This window comes from Euprymna scolopes, chromosome 37, assembly GCF_053919585.1.
Source record: "Euprymna scolopes isolate OS-2025 chromosome 37, ASM5391958v1, whole genome shotgun sequence".
Lineage (NCBI taxonomy): Eukaryota > Metazoa > Mollusca > Cephalopoda > Sepiida > Sepiolidae > Euprymna > Euprymna scolopes.
Genome location: NC_136518.1, coordinates 62,028,966 through 62,047,110, shown reverse-complemented (window position 1 = coordinate 62,047,110; position 18,145 = coordinate 62,028,966). Strand labels below are relative to the sequence as shown.

Genomic DNA, 18,145 nt, shown 5'->3' with positions numbered 1-18,145 from the left:
AATATTTGATAAAATGAGGGGGGGGTACTCACTTCTGTTGCCAGGATTTTAGCTTTTAATGGCTATATTTGGAGTTATTTTGAAGGGAAAATAAATTAACTCTGTTATATAAGCTGTAGATAAACTACTCTTCATTGTGTCAAAAAATCATTTTTTCAGTGTTGTCCCATGAAGAGATATACTTAAATATTTGATAAAATGAGGGGGGGGGGTACTCACTTCTGTTGCCAGGATTTTAGCTTTTAATGGCTATATTTGGAGTTATTTTGAAGGGAAAATAAATTAACTCTGTTATATAAGCTGTAGATAAACTACTCTTCATTGTGTCAAAAAATCATTTTTTCAGTGTTGTCCCATGAAGAGATATACTTAAATATTTGATAAAATGAGGGGGGGGGTACTCACTTCTGTTGCCAGGATTTTAGCTTTTAATGGCTATATTTGGAGTTATTTTGAAGGGAAAATAAATTAAGTCTGTTATATAAGCTGTAGATAAACTACTCTTCATTGTGTCAAAAAATCATTTTTTCAGTGTTGTCCCATGAAGAGATATACTTAAATATTTGATAAAATGAGGGGGGGGGGTACTCACTTCTGTTGCCAGGATTTTAGCTTTTAATGGCTATATTTGGAGTTATTTTGAAGGGAAAATAAATTAACTCTGTTATATAAGCTGTAGATAAACTACTCTTCATTGTGTCAAAAAATCATTTTTTCAGTGTTGTCCCATGAAGAGATATACTTAAATATTTGATAAAATGAGGGGGGGGGTACTCACTTCTGTTGCCAGGATTTTAGCTTTTAATGGCTATATTTGGAGTTATTTTGAAGGGAAAATAAATTAACTCTGTTATATAAGCTGTAGATAAACTACTCTTCATTGTGTCAAAAAATCATTTTTTCAGTGTTGTCCCATGAAGAGATATATTTAAATATTTGATAAAATGAGGGGGGGGGTACTCACTTCTGTTGCCAGGATTTTAGCTTTTAATGGCTATATTTGGAGTTATTTTGAAGGGAAAATAAATTAACTCTGTTATATAAGCTGTAGATAAACTACTCTTCATTGTGTCAAAAAAATCATTTTTTCAGTGTTGTCCCATGAAGAGATATACTTAAATATTTGATAAAATGAGGGGGGGGGTACTCACTTCTGCTGCCAGGATTTTAGCTTTTAATGGCTATATTTGGAGTTATTTTGAAGGGAAAATAAATTAAGTCTGTTATATAAGCTGTAGATAAACTACTCTTCATTGTGTCAAAAAATCATTTTTTCAGTGTTGTCCCATGAAGAGATATACTTAAATATTTGATAAAATGAGGGGGGGGGGTACTCACTTCTGTTGCCAGGATTTTAGCTTTTAATGGCTATATTTGGAGTTATTTTGAAGGGAAAATAAATTTACTCTGTTATATAAGCTGTAGATAGACTACTCTTCATTGTGTCAAAAAATCATTTTTTCAGTGTTGGCCCACGAAGCGATATACTTAAATATTTGAAGAAATGTGAGCAGCGTACTCACTTTTGTGACACACTGTATATAAAATAGATTGGAGACTATTAATCTCAGTAACTGGAAGAGAATGATGATCGCGAATCGGACATTTCTTCTTTTTGAGATTATTCATTAGCTTTTTGTTATTAAACTTTCTGCCCTGACAAAGCATATTGTTGATGAAACGTAATTGCATTTGTGTAGGCCATTCTGTTTACGTAATGTATATTTAGAAAGATTCACCTTGCAGTGAGCACTTTTGAAAAGAAAATAATTAAGTTCAATCAACATTATTTTTTCTTTCTTTTTTAAAACGTGTTTTCAACCATTTTTTTTTTTTTAAAGAACACATTTCTTTAAAACCTTAACCTTTTTTAGCCTTTCACATACTTAGTAGCGTCTGTCCTTTTATATTTTTAGCGAGTTTCAAGTCGTACACTGCTTCGGTAATTTCTCGCCTTTTTTATGAATCGGAAATATTCGTGTCTGTAGAAGCACTAAAAGGGATTAAAAATGTCAGCTGCAACTACACTATAATAGCAAAATTTGAAAAACAATAAAATCGATTAAAGGCAAAAAAAAAAAAAAAAACGGTATTTACTGACTTTTGTGTCAATTTCAACTAAAAGCAATAATATCTACTTAATTGTTATGTCAGAAGTACTGAAATATTACTGGATTATTTTAAAAAGAAAAAACCTTCGCCATATTGTTTTGAGAACACGTGACGTAATTACAAGGGAAGTAACTCAATTATGCTAAAAAAAAAAAGCAAGTAGCTCATATTTATGATTTTTACGCCCCCCCCAAAGTGCAATAGTTACATGCTATTTATCTCCCCTTGGAATATTCCGGTGTGTTTTTAGCCAAACATTAGTATTTTCGCTAATTTTCATCAAAAAATGTTTCCGTTAACAATTATTTTTCTAACTGATCGTTTTTCGTAATTTCTGGATATATTCATTACTGTAACATTGCAATTATGTAGAGACAATTGATTTGCCTTGAAATTGAATATTAAAAATTTCGAATTTTGCTATTACAGTGTAGATGCACCAACTATCCTTATCGCCTTTTATTATTTTTTTTTTTTACAACGAAACATGTCATAAGGAAGGCATGCTGTTTAACATATTTATTTGTCTCTCCTTTGGATGCCGAGGCAAACACTTTTCGTAATTCCTAATAGCTTGTGTGTTGGTTGTGTCAGTCGACGATCCTTATCTTTCTCTATCTCTCTATTAACAGAGATAATGAGTCGAGGTGGATACTCTCATTAGTCTCTTTTCCTAATTATGACCTTGAGCGAGACAAGTGCTTTATATGTTAACATGAAATAAGAGAAACGCGCTAATTTGTTTTCTGACGTCATTACAAAAGCGAAAAGAAAAAAAAAACATTAACATAATTTAATCGTAAAAAGAGGGAGAGGGAGTGGAGTTAACTGAACTGTTTCAGTCACCAATAAAATAGAAAGTATCCTCTTTGTCATGGCTACCTATCAGAAATTGCAAAAAATGTTCTTGTTTAGTTTGCCTCCCTCCACGAGGGCAGAGTTAGACACCAAGGTTGGTCTTTAATGTGGAGGAAGGAACAAAAATAAAAAAATAAAATTGTCTAAGTCGTGAAGCATTTCTCCTCCATTAATCGAGAACAGAAAGAGTTAATACAGTTTGATGTTGGCCCGAAATAGTGCGAAATAGTGTTAATCTTAGAAAAAAAAAATCACAATTATTTTAGATCGCATTGTTTTGGACTGAATTTTTATAATTCATCATTCATAAAAATTTTAAAATAATAGTTTTAATAATAAGTAGCAAGGCCACCCGGCGTTTTTCGGGACCGTATGAGAAAAATTTTGAACATACCTGTTATTCTTAAGATAGAGGAAATTTTTATGTCTATGTATCATTTGCCATCAAAAGAATATTTTACCTATTCTAGGACGGGTATTATAGGTATGAAATAATTGTATCTTCCCTAGGACAGGAAATTTACAGCACGTATATGGAAAAAAATTTCCTTACATAGGGTGGGTAATGTACAACACGTATTTAAAATAATTTACATAATTTTCTGTTGTGCTAACTTTTCTGTATGTCACAGTTATGAGTTTGTTTTTACATCAGAGTGCTATAGTGAAGAAGCACCTTATTTCTTATTTGTATGTCATACTACACAAATATATTACATGATTTTCGGTTTTAGTAACTTTTATGCACGTCACAGGTAGGATTTTCTTTGATTTTTTATATGAGTACTATACTGCACAAGTACCTTATTTCTTGGGCAGGATAATGTACAAGTACGTCATTTCTAAGATATAAATGAAACTACTCGATAATTTTACATAATTTCCGGCTGTGCTAACTTTTCCGTAGGTGAGAAGTTGTTTGTTTTTACATCAGAGTGCTATAGTAAAGAAGCACCTTATTTCTTATGTAAATGTAATACTACTCGAATATATTACATGATTTGCGGTTTTGATTACTTCTTTGTGCGTCGCGGGTAAAATTTTGTTTGTTTTTCATATGGGTACTATACTGTACAAGTACCTTATCTCTTGAGCAGGATACTATACAAGTACCTTTTTTCTAATTTAAAAATGAAAGAACTCGATACTTTTATGAAATTTTCTGTTGTGCTAAATTTTCTGTGCGTCAGAGGTAAGAATTTGTTTTTTTATCTGGCTGTTATAGTGAAGAAGCACATTATTTTTCATATGTAAGCCATACTACTCAAATATTTAACGGGATGTACGGTTTTAAGAATTTGTGTATGTCACAGGTAAGATATTCTTTGTTTTTTCATGTGAGTACTATACTGCACAAGTACCTTATTTCTTGGGTAGGATACTGGTCAAGTATCTTATTTCTAATATAAAGATAAAACTACTCAATGATTTTACATACGTTTTTCATATGAGTATTATACTGTACAAATTCTCTGCTACTTGAATAGGTTTCCTTGTACACATGAATACATTAACAAGGTAAGTAACAATTGTATGTGATTTTTGGAATATGACATCTATAGACATATAAAAACATATACATTACATATAATTCATAATGATAAGTTAATTAGTTTTGGAGTGGATCCAAGACACAAAAATACATAATCATATACACATAATAAAAATTCATAATGATCGGTTAATTAGTTTAGCAGTGAATTCAATACACACACACACACATATATATATATATATATATATATATATATATAAACATATAAACATCCATAAAATTCATAATGATCGGTTAATTAGTTTAGGAGTGAATCCAATACATTAGTCCTCGCGTGAAAGAGCAGGGCACAAAATGTTTTAAATAATAATAGAAAAACAATAACAAAGACTTTCGCGGGCGAGAACTACTATTGACCGTAACCAGTTATACACTCCTTTTGAAATTTTTATCTCTATTTTTCTCATTATGTACGGAATATTTGTTAATGAAACCTATATTAAATATGTTCCTTATTAAATTTTAAAGATTTTCTATTCTGAAAGAAGTTTAAAAAATTTAATCTAAAAAAGTTATTTAAAAGTTTTTGTTAAAAATTTCAGATTTTCTCATTATTCAGACCTTTATTACAAAGAGGGAGTTGCAAAAAATGAGTTGTGGTGTGAGGAAAAATACAAACTGAAACAGGGAGAATATTCAGACCTGTAATAATACAAAGAAGTGGTTGCAAAAATGAGTTGTGGTGTGAGTAGAAATGCAAACTGAAACAGAGAGAATATTCAGACCTGTAATAATACAAAGAGGGGGGGTTGCAAAAATGAGTTGTGGTGTGAGGAGAAATACAAACTGAAGTAGAGAGAAGGAGAGTTTTAAAATATGATCTTAAAAAGATAAGATACAAGCTGGAAAAGCATTTCATCCAAGGCATGAAAATTGTTAAACAAAATGTTTTTACTATAGGCTTTAAAAATAAAGTACAAAATTCAATTTGAAATTTATTTATCTTCAAAGTACACTTTTATAATTTTTTCAAAGTATGGTATAAAAATTTAATTTAAATTGAATCAAAAATTTACCTTGGATTTATTTTATGTAACGTACATTTTGTTGCAATTTAAAAACATTATCTTTCATCTACCCATTAATGATATAGATATAAAATTTTCAATGATTTTTTAAAAAGTGCAAATTTACTAAATAAATAAATCTTTGTTACAGATCGTGCGCATGCGCAGAACGACGCCATTGGGTGCTATGCTCGTCAAGTTGTCATTTCTTTCAAGTTCGAACCCCTTTTTTTTTAATCCCTTAACAATTGTTTTAATCAATTAAACACCTCTAATACAATTCTGCACTCTATGTGCACGCTCTGGGAGGAGATACAATTTTTAAAAACGGTGACAGACACACACACAGATATAGTGAGATTTATATATTAGATGATAAAAAAGTTTGTATCCGTCTTGCTAATAATTTGCAGAGAAAAAAAAACCCAAAACGGGGTTTGTTTTACGATACAAATTGGTACGAAAACGTAGTACAAAAACAAGTATATAACTAATAAATATGATCAAAAGTAACATGAGTTAATAGACTCTTTTTGTTATCTAGGAGATATGCTGAGTGTAGGTGGTTCACATGAATTCAGTATAAAATGCATAAAATTTCATGAAATGTTCCCTCGGATTGCATTGTGAGCTATTTCTCTCGACATGCTGGATGAGTTGTATATCAGCTGTGTCAACAACGTTAGGATATATGGCAGTGAATTCTTGGCCCAGATTCAGCCCTCGCTTACTCGACTACAGTTAAATGACAGAGCCATGAATAAATAAATCTGCAATATGAAATCTAACTAAACACAACACATCAGACCAGAGGGTTTGCTAAAAACACCAGACTTGTCCAGCATAGGACTTATTCTTTGGACGATTTGATTATGCTGGTAGATAGATGAATGGGTTTCTATCAGTTGGAAGACATATCATTAATATGAATCGTCTGTTTAGTGCAACAGATATATATATATATATATATATATATATATATATATATATATATATATATATACATATATATATATAGTAATGCGGTTATAATTTTTAATGAAATCTGAAGATTATCGTACCTATGTTTATAGCAAATATGGATAATAGTACATCTAAGAATAAACAGTGTTGTAGAAATATCTGTTAGTAATATTCTGTGGGTGGCGTGAGGGGAGTTGGAGGTCTTCTATAATATAAATCTCGTCTGTCTGTCTGTCTGTCTGTATGTATGTCCCGCAAAAACTTTCGATAGAGGCGATGGATCCTGACAAAATCGATTTCATTTTAAAGCTTGACGTCTCGGACCACAAATATCGAAAAATTGGTCAAAAACACAAATTCCTTCACCCTAAACTGGACTGTTTTGTACAAGGAGGGGTCAATTTTTTCGCCGACATTTTAGCAAGTCATCATCACCGTTGGATTGACTTCGATTAATTTGAACGCTTTTGACTTCCGGTCGCGTCATGGAGACATCGGCTAAGACGTCAGATTTTCTTTCACTTTCTTTTTTTCCTTCGCGTCACGAGTTCGAGCCTGCCTGCGTACTACCATAACGCCTCTCTTCACCCTGGCTGCCTACTGTTGTTTTGATTCCTTCCCCACGCTACTATCATTTTTTTAATACCTCTCTCCACATTCACAGGTTCGAGCCTGCCTGCCTACTACCACTTTTTTTTTTTTTGCGCTCAACACACACCTCCAAATACCCGGGCAATGCCGGGCACCCAGGCTAGTTATAGATAAAATGTCAAAGTGTTTGCTACCGTCTTTGTGGGAATACGTATTTAAGAGAATCAGATTATCGAAATGCAATAATTTGTAAATAAGGATGAAATGTAATCAGCGTTCGAAAGGAATGTTTCTGTTGAAAGCACAATTGCAGTAGGATACTTGACTTTTGCATTTTAAACTTTAATTCAAGTGATTATATATATATATAAATAAGTTTATAAAATCAACAGTAAGTTCTCTACAGTGCAATGCAGACTAAAATGCATTGTGGACTAAGTTACTGCGGGGAGGCATGTAAAGCTACTTCCCGGCACACTGCGATGGGTCCCAAAGTAGAGCAGGAAATCAATCGATTTCATTGAACTATGGACGATTTCACCGATTTCGATGACAATAAAAATTTGGGAGTGTGAAACATCCGTTGATAATCATTCAATCTCGAGCAACGTCGCGTCTCCCTGCTAATATATGATGATTACAACGTCTTGTCAGACAAATGCCACTCCCGCAGACACTTAAAGTTGATGAGCCCAAATGCCTAAGGGAGTATTCATAAAAAGACGATGCTACAGAGTCTTAGCTTTATACGCCAGCTAAATCTCTCTCTCGGTTCAAAATGTTGAGATCCAGCAACAAGCAAGAGCAAGATAGCCAGCAACAAGTTAAACTGTAGACCAGCTTAATGCTAGTACTGGTCTCTCGCTTTATGGTTTTTTAAATCAGAGATTTGCTTCTCCTAGAAAGGTTGCCTTCACCATGGCTAACGGGAGCCCTCTCCACCCCAACATACATATACACCCACAAATATACACGGTGCTAGTTGGCCGTTCACCCAGAAGTCCAAGACTCGAGTTTCGCCCTCATTTGGGCTCATCAGTTAGACACATCCGAACTCAGGATTCGAAACCCGAGTTTCCGGTTCGTTAACTGTCATGACTCTTGTGGTTAGTTGACTGTCATAGCTCTTGTGGGCTGCGAGGTTGTTTGGCTGTGGAATTTATTATATATATATATATATGTATATATATATATGTATATATATATATGTATATGTATATATATATGTATATGTATATATATATATGTATATATATGTATATATGTATATGTATATATATATGTATATATATATATATGTATATATATATATGTATATGTATATATATGTATATATATATGTATATATATGTATATGTATATATATGTATATATATATGTATATATATATGTATATATATATGTATATATATATGTATATATATATGTATATATATATGTATATATATATGTATATATATGTGTATATATATATGTATATATATGTGTATATATATGTATATATATGTATATATATATATGTATATATATATGTATATATATATGTATATATATATATATAAATATAATGCCTTATAATTACTTTTGTGTATCTTTATTCCTACCTCTGAATTTGATTAGTAATGATGCTATATTTTAACTTATAATTAATAGATTAACTAAAGGAACGTAATGCAGCGGGGTCTTCAGATTAAGTAACACCGTTTACTTCCGACTAGTTTCAAAACCGGAAGTCGCTTGGATCGGTAAATATGCTAGATTGCCTTTCGCTTGATTGGCTAAAAAGATAATGTTAAAGTTCATAGTGTTTAAGTAGGGTAGCCAGAAAAGAATACTAAAAAGAATTGAGAAATGTTGTATAATATTAGGGTTGCTGCGGGCAAAACACTTTTATCCAAGGGTGACCGACGTAAAAAAATAAAGATGACACTATTCGTAGTAGGGGATCATTTGATGTTAATTCAGATTTGACACTTATGGTGGCAATTAAAAGTAAATAAAATAGAGAAAAGTCTGCATAATATATGTACTAGTAACAGAATGAAGGTGAAATATTTCAAAAATCGCGTAATTGATCATGTTGCTTTTTGTTATTATTTTACGATTAAGCAAGTCATGATGTTTATGATGATTAAATCTGATGAAATGAAAAGGGGACCAACTCAATTCAAGTATCGAGGTTAAAAATCAGCCTTACATTCAATGCAGTTTAGTAGTACTATCGCTAAAAATCGTAAATTTTGATTTTCTTAGTTTCAAATAAAATTACTTGACCGATATGCGTGATTTTGGGAATATGACATTTTCGTTCTGTAATGAGTACGTGTATCATGCAGACTTTCATGTATTATCTTTACTTCTAATTGCGTGTATCATGCAGACTTTCATGTATTATCTTTACTTCTAAGTGTCGATCTGAATAAGTACTGATCATTTGTATAAAGTTTGTTGCTGTAATAGATAAAAAGTAGTTAGCGGACATCCAGACAAACATGTCTCATATTAGTATAGATATAGGTTAGTTGATACTTACAGGAAATCCTTGTGGCGGTGTCCATGAAATGGTGACGAGCTCTTTAGCGCCGATATCCACAGAGCCCTGATAAAATAAAATTTGGAGAAAAAAGTGAAAACATTAGGAACTCATTAGAATAAATTTTCTTGCGTTTTTGTCACTTAAACATCGAAACACGATTGAAAAAACCAACTGTAGGTATATCTTTCACATGCGCATGGGTACGGGTGGTTTTGCACGTGTTTATATATATATATAGCTGATGTACTAGCTGTAATATCACATAGAATTAGTAAATCTCTTGATGGGGGGGGGCTTCGTTTCTGGAGCAATTGCTCTTGATATATAAAACAGGGTTGCGGAGTCGGATGGTAAACGTCCGACTCCGACTCCTAGGATGCTGACTCCGACTCCTTTGATATCTTTGACTCCGACTCCAACTCCCGACTCCTTGACTCCCCCTCCCCGTCTATGAGGTAATCTATTCTGCAGATCCATATACCAACCTCTCACACCTATTCAGCAAGCATTTTATAAATACTTTTCATGTATATTATTTTTTACGTTTAACATTCACTTGTATGATAAATATACTCACATATACACTCAATTAGCTTTATAGAATTAGTTAATATAACAAAGGAGTAAAAAATTTAAATGAAATTTTATTATGCTATCAGTTCAAAAGGGAATACAATATTTAGCGATAGGGAAACCTCTTTAGGCCATGGCATTTCAAGGCCAAACGCTACTCATCAGAGGAGGGAGGGTAAAGACACCTGTTATATAGAGAAGAAATTTTTTATAAGATAATTTTTTTTTTTTTTTACACAGTGATCATCACTTATCAAGGCCCGGAAGCCACTCAGGGATAAGGGTTATTGCAAGTACATTACGTTAGTGTGGAGATTTGATGAAGTGTTTACTTAAGGGGGCGGTTCATTAGGAATTTGTTAACATTGGACTTGAAGACATCCAAGTTGTAGTCCGGTGGGAAGCAGGCAGACAGAACAGAGTTCCACAGGCGTGCAGTTCTAAGAAAGAAGCTTTGTGCATGGAATCCACGTTTTGATCTAGGCACAGATAAAGAGTGGGGGAAAATTTTCACAGTGGATTCGGCTAGACGGGTGTTTTTCGTGAAAGATTGGCGAGGGGGGACCAGAGATTGGAGTTCAGACGAGCACCTGCCATGGAAATAACGATAAAACAAGGATAGGCTCGCAATGTCTCTTCTGTGGGAGAGAGGTTGCAGTGTAGAGAAAAGGGCATCTCCCACTAAGCCACGAAGTCTATTTTGTACTTTGTCAAGGCAGGATAGGCTGTTTTTTGCAGCTCCTGCCCAGATATGGCAACAGTATTCCATCCTTGGACGTACTTGGCTTTTATATAGATAGAGAATTGCATCAGTAGTGAGATATCTTCTGGAGCGGTAGAAGGATCCCACCATCTTTCCAGTGACCTTGGTAACAGACTTGATGTACGTGTTCCATTTCAGATCAGGAGTAAAGGTCAAACCCAGAAGCTTGTCAAAACACGGGGCCTCACCCAGACGAGAGCCATCCATCACAATTGATGCCAGATGGTAATATTGCCTTTATGGAAAGAGGATCAAAGGAAAAACAGGAAACTGTACTAAGACTAAAGCCGCTTTCAGGACTGCCAGCAACCACTGTAAAAGAGTAATAAAGAATGTGAGAGAGTTGTATGCTCAGTCTGTTAAGTCCAAAGTGGCTGAGCAGCAGCTTGGTTTCCACTAGTTTTGGCAAATAGCAAACAGGATCCTGAACTATGTGCTCTATCCAAACCATCATCAATGAACCTAAGGTAACCTCGTTAGCATCAAAGCATAACTCTTTGCCAAGAACTTTGCAACTAATTGTACCTTATGCAACCAAGGCCGTTAACCCCCTATATGTTCTCCTGTTTCAGAAAACCCACCATGCGACATACAAATAGCTGTGCATGATGTTACCAAGCTAATCAAAAACCTTTATTCCAGTAAAGCAACTGGCCCTGACGGCATTCCAATTATAGTGCTGAAAAAGATTCAACCAGAACTAACTCCCATACTTACAAAGCTGTTTCAACATTGTCTTAAGGAGAATTGCTTCCCAACACCCTGGAAAACCTCATCAGTATGTCCTGTATTTAAGAATTCAAGTGATCCGTCATCTCCTTCTTAGTACAGACCAAAAAGTCATGAATTGTCATGAGTAAGTTGCTGGAATCTGTGTTAAATAGAGAAGTAGTCAAACACCTCAGCAAAAATAATCTTCTTAGTGACATGCAATACGGTTTCCGTTCTGCTAGATCTGCAGCAGATGTGCTTACGGTTATATCTCATAGGATTAGTGAATCTCTCAATGGAGCCTTCCTTTTTAGGGCAATTGCTCTTGACATATCAAACTTCAATGACCTTCCAAATCACATCTTAAGAACATTCATAGACATTTATGCTGAAGATACTACCATCTATGGCAGCACTTCAAAGGCCTTAAATGACCAAAGTCTCCCTGATTCTCTCTCCTCTGATCTTGAGCACATTGTGCAATGGAGAAAGAGGTGGCTGATTAATTTTAATGCATCTAAAACCAAGTTTCTACTTTTACATCATCAACGCTCTGATGTTTATCTGGCATCAATCGAAATAAATGGTTCTCGTCTTTGGGAGATGCCATATTTTGACAAGATTCTGAGCTTGACCTTTACTCCTGATCTGAAATGGAACACATACATCAAATCTGTTGCCAAGGTCGCTGGAAAAATTATGGGATCCTTCTACCACACCAGTAGATATCTCACTGCTGATGCAATTCCCTACCTATATGAGAGCCAGATACATCTAAGGATGGAGTACTGTCGCCACATCTGGACAAGAGCTGCTAGAAAGCCTTATCCTGCCTTGACAAAGCTGAAAATGACTTTGTAGCCTAGTTGGGGATGCACTTTTCTCTTCCCTGTAATCTATTTCCCTCAGAAGGAGCGTTGCAAACCGGTCTCTGCTTTATCGCTATTTTCATCGCAGGTGCTTGTCTGAGCTCCAATCTATGGTCTCCCCTCGCCAAACTTTCACAAAAAACACTTGTCTAGCTTAAAACACTGTCTATAATTTCCCCTACTCTTAATCTGTGCCTAAACCTAAACGTAGATTCCATGAACAAAGCTTCTTTCTTAGAAGTGCACGCTTGTGGAACTCTCTTCCGTTTGCTTGCTTTCCAGCTGACTACAATATGGTCATCTTCAAGTCCAACATAAACAAATTCTTGATGACCTATCCCCTTAAGTAATCCAATTTACCAATCTCCACTACCGACGATTACAATGATATTGTCCTTTTGACCACTGTATACGCATTAACCCTTATCCTCGAGTAGCCTCCGGCCTTGATAAATGGTGACTCCTATTTAAAAGTAAAATAAAATAAAATAAAAAAGATAAAAAGCCATAAAGGGTTATAGTAGCATGAACATGATTTGATTTATACTCAATTTTTTCGGATAACATTGTAATTCTGGATTAATCCCGGACTAATCCAATTTCCACATTCCATTTGATACAGGAACTGGATAACTTTCGGATTATAATCCGTTTGTTATCTGATGTAATTCTGACTCAAAGACAGAATTTTCATTGATCCTGTGTTTTGAATAACCAAAACAAGAACAGTTGTCCAGACAAGATTTGCAGTGATCCGATGGACCAAAATATCTTGATGAAGTAGAAGCATTGCTGCACAATACAAAATATGATATATCTAAAAAAAAAACAAAAAAAAACATACAAAAACTGATAAATTGTGCAACTGGTAAAACCAAACAGAAAAAACACGTAAAAAAGTAAATTTATCCGACTTGAATCGACTGCTAGCACTTTTAGAAATCAAACTCCAACTTTGATTCCAGCTAAAACCTCCGAATCTTTCCGACTCTGACTCTGACTCCACAACCCTGATATCAAAGGCTTTGATAGGGTTTCACATAATGGTCTGCTTCATAAACTCTCCAGCTATGGAATGACTGGAAATGTCCTCTCAGCTATTAAATCAGTTCTCTCTTATTATCACTCTTAGACATCTATGCAGACGACACTACCATCTACAGAAACACTTCAAAGGCTGGAAATGACCAAGATCTCTCTGATTCTCTCTCTTCTGAAATTTAGCACGTGATGCAATGAGGAAAGAGATGGCTGGTTAATTTTAATATATTTAAAACCAACCTTCTCTCTTTCAACCATCTTCGAAACCTGATGGGTGATGCTCTTTTTTCATTCCCTGCAACCTCTTTCCCACTAAAAAGATGTTGCTAGCCTGTCTCTGCTCTATCTTAATTTCCATTGCGACTTCTAGTCTGAACTCCAATCTATGGCCTCCCCTTGTCAAACTTTCATAAAAAACACTCGTCTAACTACCAGCACTATAAACAATTTCTTCCCACTCTCTATCTGTGCCTAAATCTAAACATAGATCCCATGACTTAAGCTTCTTTCCTAAAACTGCTTGCCTGTGGAACTTTGTCCTGCTGGCTTACTTTCCAGGTAACTACAACATGGTTGTCTTCAAGTCTAATATAAACCAGTTCTTGCTGAGCTTTTCCATTAAATAATCAAATTATACCAAATTCTCACTAATAACGATTTCTGATTACTACACTGTTCTCGAGATGACTACCGTACACCCATCTACCCTTATCCTCGAGTAGCCTTCAGGCCGTGATAAGTAATGACGCTTTTGTAATATATATATATATATATATATATATATATATATATATTAACAAGATGGTCGCTCTTCATGTGTAGAGATTTTGATCATTGAAATGTAGCAAGAGATTGTTTCATTTTATATATACACTTCTATGTGTTAAAATCATCGAGTTTTCACTGGAAAGATACATATATATATATACATATATATACACATACATATATGCACACACGCATATATATATATATATATATATATATATATATATATATATATATATATATATATATATATATATATATATACGCGGCTTAGAGAGTTAGGAGAATAGAGTAAATTCATTTCTATCAGAAGAGACTTATCAGGATAAGCTCAACATATTTCATATTTCATTCAACATATTTTTTGTATGTTGTTATATTTCCTACAATCGAGTTGATTTTTTTTTGTTTCAAACTGATCTTTAATTCACAATTATGAATCGTTTTACTCAATATTAATATAGCTTTAGGATACCTATATCTATTGATTATAAATATATATCTACAGTAAAATGGCACTGTTTTCTTTTAAATGTATTAATACATTTACTAATACATTAAAATAAACTTTTGCTCTTTAGACGCCAGGTCTAATTCCCTCTATAAAATATTATATATATATATATATATATATATATATATATATATATGTGTGTGTGTGTGTGTGTGTGTGTGTTGAGTAAAACGATTCATAATTTTGAATTAAAAATCAGTTTCAAAAGGAAAACAAACAAAATCAATTATATTGTACGATCGTTTCTGAAACGATATTTTTTTATTGAAATAGACAATATGCTTTGAACAATAATTTGATAAAAGATTTTCTTTAAACAAAGTCTCCTCATCAGCAAAAATATTGGGGGCGGGGTTTAAAGACACCAAAATAAAACTAGCATTTCTTTTTAGTAAGGTAGATATTCCTTTTTTCCATTCGCATTTATATATATATATATATATATATATATATATATATATATATATATATATGTGTGTGTGTGTGTGTATGTGTGTGCACGTACATATGTTAGATATAACATAATATTGTTTTAATATATTCTCTTGCGCCTCGTCTGTCCTCTCATAAAGTACAAATCAAATTTACAATATTAAAATTGAAGTCTTTATTTCTTCCGTTAAACTGCTCGAGGACAAGCTGTTTAAAGAATGGAATTACTGAGTCTTAATAACTTTTTTGTGCATCAGTGTATGCTGGTCCAGCCCAATTTACCTCCATCTCCCCACTCAGATTCTGCAGAGTAACATACGTTTATTGGATTATGATAGTGAAAGAAACAAGAAAGCTATTTAATGAAGAAAAAGTAAATTTGTAACTTAAAATGACAGAAAAAATATCTATACTATTATGTTTCTTAATTCTTGAGATGGGGATTGAATTATTTGGATTATTCGGACTACTGTTCTCATCTTGTGTTATTGTCACAACGTTTCTGCATACGTAAGCCCCAACTTTCTTTAACAGAAAAGGTACTAGATTAAATTTTTTAACATATAAAGCACTTGGCAAAATTCAGTTGTGAGTGACACTCTTCTAGCCGCATGGATTATATAAAGGATTTCATTCGAAATTCCCTGCAGTTTCTCAAGTTCGACACTAAGATTCCCGAGTTCGACAAGATACACCTGAAGGTCAAATGTTACACCTTACCTTCTACAAATGCGTTTTTTTAAACGCTTAAACTTGTATTGTATTTTAAACTGGAATCTTTGATTCACAGAGGTAGATTCTTCTTGTTCGGTCAGTCATGATCAGGTAGAGTCTTAAGCAATTCATAATTATATTCTTAGTCTCCCCCCCCCACACACAGGAGACTGTCAATTAGAACTGATTGTACTTAACACTTTATCCGTTATGCAATGGGGCCATCGATTAATATATGGTTCCATTTAAAATTCCGTTTAAATTAAACTTTAACGCAAGGGTTCCTGTGCTCGACATTGTAAGAACAACATCCAAAATGAGAACCGTAGTCCGAATAATACAACCAGAATATTGTTTGCGAAAACACCTACTGGATATGATTTAATTACTTTGAATTCTTATTGAGATGAGTAATTTGCATTATTTATCCATTTATTTATTGCGGACTATTATCCTCATCCTCTAATTACTGTTTTACGACGTTTCGGCCAACTATTCGTCTGGGCTTCGTCAGGTGCTTAAGCAGGCCAGAGGAATAATCGGCCGAAACGTCGTGAAACAACAACTAAAAAAGATGAGGATAATAGTCCGCAATAAATAAATGGATAAATAATACCTACTAGATAATACAAAGTTAAAAAAAAAAAAATAAAAGGAACAATTAATAAAATAAACAGGATGGAATAGTTTTCATTAAACCATTGCCAGATTAAAAAGAAAAAAAAAAACAAAAAAACAAAAAACAGTTTTCTTTACAAAATAGGGGAAAATAATTTTTACGAAATAAATCAATAAAAATTGATCAATAATAAATTTTAATAATTAGAAAAAAAAAAAAACGATCCATGGATTGTTTTCAATGGACATTCTGTTTCAAGATCAAATAATATAAAACGGGTTGATGTGCCGGAAAGATGAAAAACCAAACAAGCGAGCATCCACAGAACATTCCCAAGAGTGACGAGACAGATGGAAACCATGTTTATCAAGACTGAAGCAAACAAACAAGTGGAGAATTAATTTTCTTCAAAACAGCAGATGCGTTCGTAAAACTCGTATTTATCAGGAAATAAACAAACAATAGTTGAAATCCTAATTTTGTTCGAAATAACACTTGCAACAAAAAGATGAAACGCTTTTAGGAGATTTTTAGTCAACGTGTGGATACCGTGCTGCGTATCTTATATACTTACGTGTTCGGAATACAAGCATGCCAATGAAAGTCAAGTAACAATTTGGAGACAATCTATCTATATCTATATATTTATAAAAGTGAAAGTGTCTGTCTGTCTGTGTGTGTATCTGTGTCTCTGTGTGTATATTTCCCTACGCAATAACTCTGTCAATTTTTAGTCTACAGACTCAAAATTTGATATACAGCGTACTGAGATTTGGGAAAACCGATGTGATCGGTTTTCGGCCAGAAATTTGGTGATTAAGGAGTCAAAATTCAACGATTTGACCTTTGAGAACTCTACCAAACTCCTCCGACAATTTTGTGTCTAAACACTTGATATTTTAGATATAGGTTTCTTGGACATTGATCTAACTTAATAACTTGATTTGAGCCCAAAACAATAAATTTTAAGGGGTCATAAACGGGGTCAAAGTTTTAAAAAATTGACCACTTTTTTTGTTGCTCAACATACATCTGCAAAACTGGGCTTCGCCAGCCACCCATGCTAGTATATCTATAAAAGTGAAATTGTCTGTGTGTGTGTCTGTGTGTTTACATTTCCTTACCAAAGTATTCTGATAATTTCCGGTCTACATATTCGAGCTTGGACATAAGGGTATTGAGATTTTGAAAAATCTTTTTCATCAGTTTTCGGCCAGAAATTTGGTTGTCAAGAGGTTAAAGTTCAACGATTTGATCTTTGAAAACTCTACCAAACTACTCCGCCAATTTTGGGTCTAAACACTTGAATTTTTAAATGTAGGCTACTTGAACATGGGTAAAACTTTTTAATTTGATTTAAGACCAAAAATTTAGGAGTCAAAATTGGGATCAAAGTGTAAAAAAGTTGACCTCTGCGATCTCCACCAAATTATAATATATATATATATATATATATATATATATATATATATATATATATATATATATATCCATATATATATGTATATGTATGTATATA

The 18,145-nt window shown here is 33.4% G+C and overlaps 1 protein-coding gene across 3 annotated transcripts in view; it reads right to left on the bottom strand.

Annotated features, from left to right (window-relative positions):
• Positions 1-18,145, bottom strand: part of LOC145261207 (cilia- and flagella-associated protein 74-like) — a 2,330,915-nt gene that overhangs the window by 78,608 nt on the left and 2,234,162 nt on the right. For all 3 annotated transcript variants that reach the window (XM_080119545.1, XM_080119548.1, XM_080119547.1), the window contains one exon: positions 9,620-9,685. In XM_080119545.1, coding sequence (XP_079975671.1) covers positions 9,620-9,685 — 66 coding nt within the window. The remainder of the gene's footprint in view (positions 1-9,619; positions 9,686-18,145) is intronic.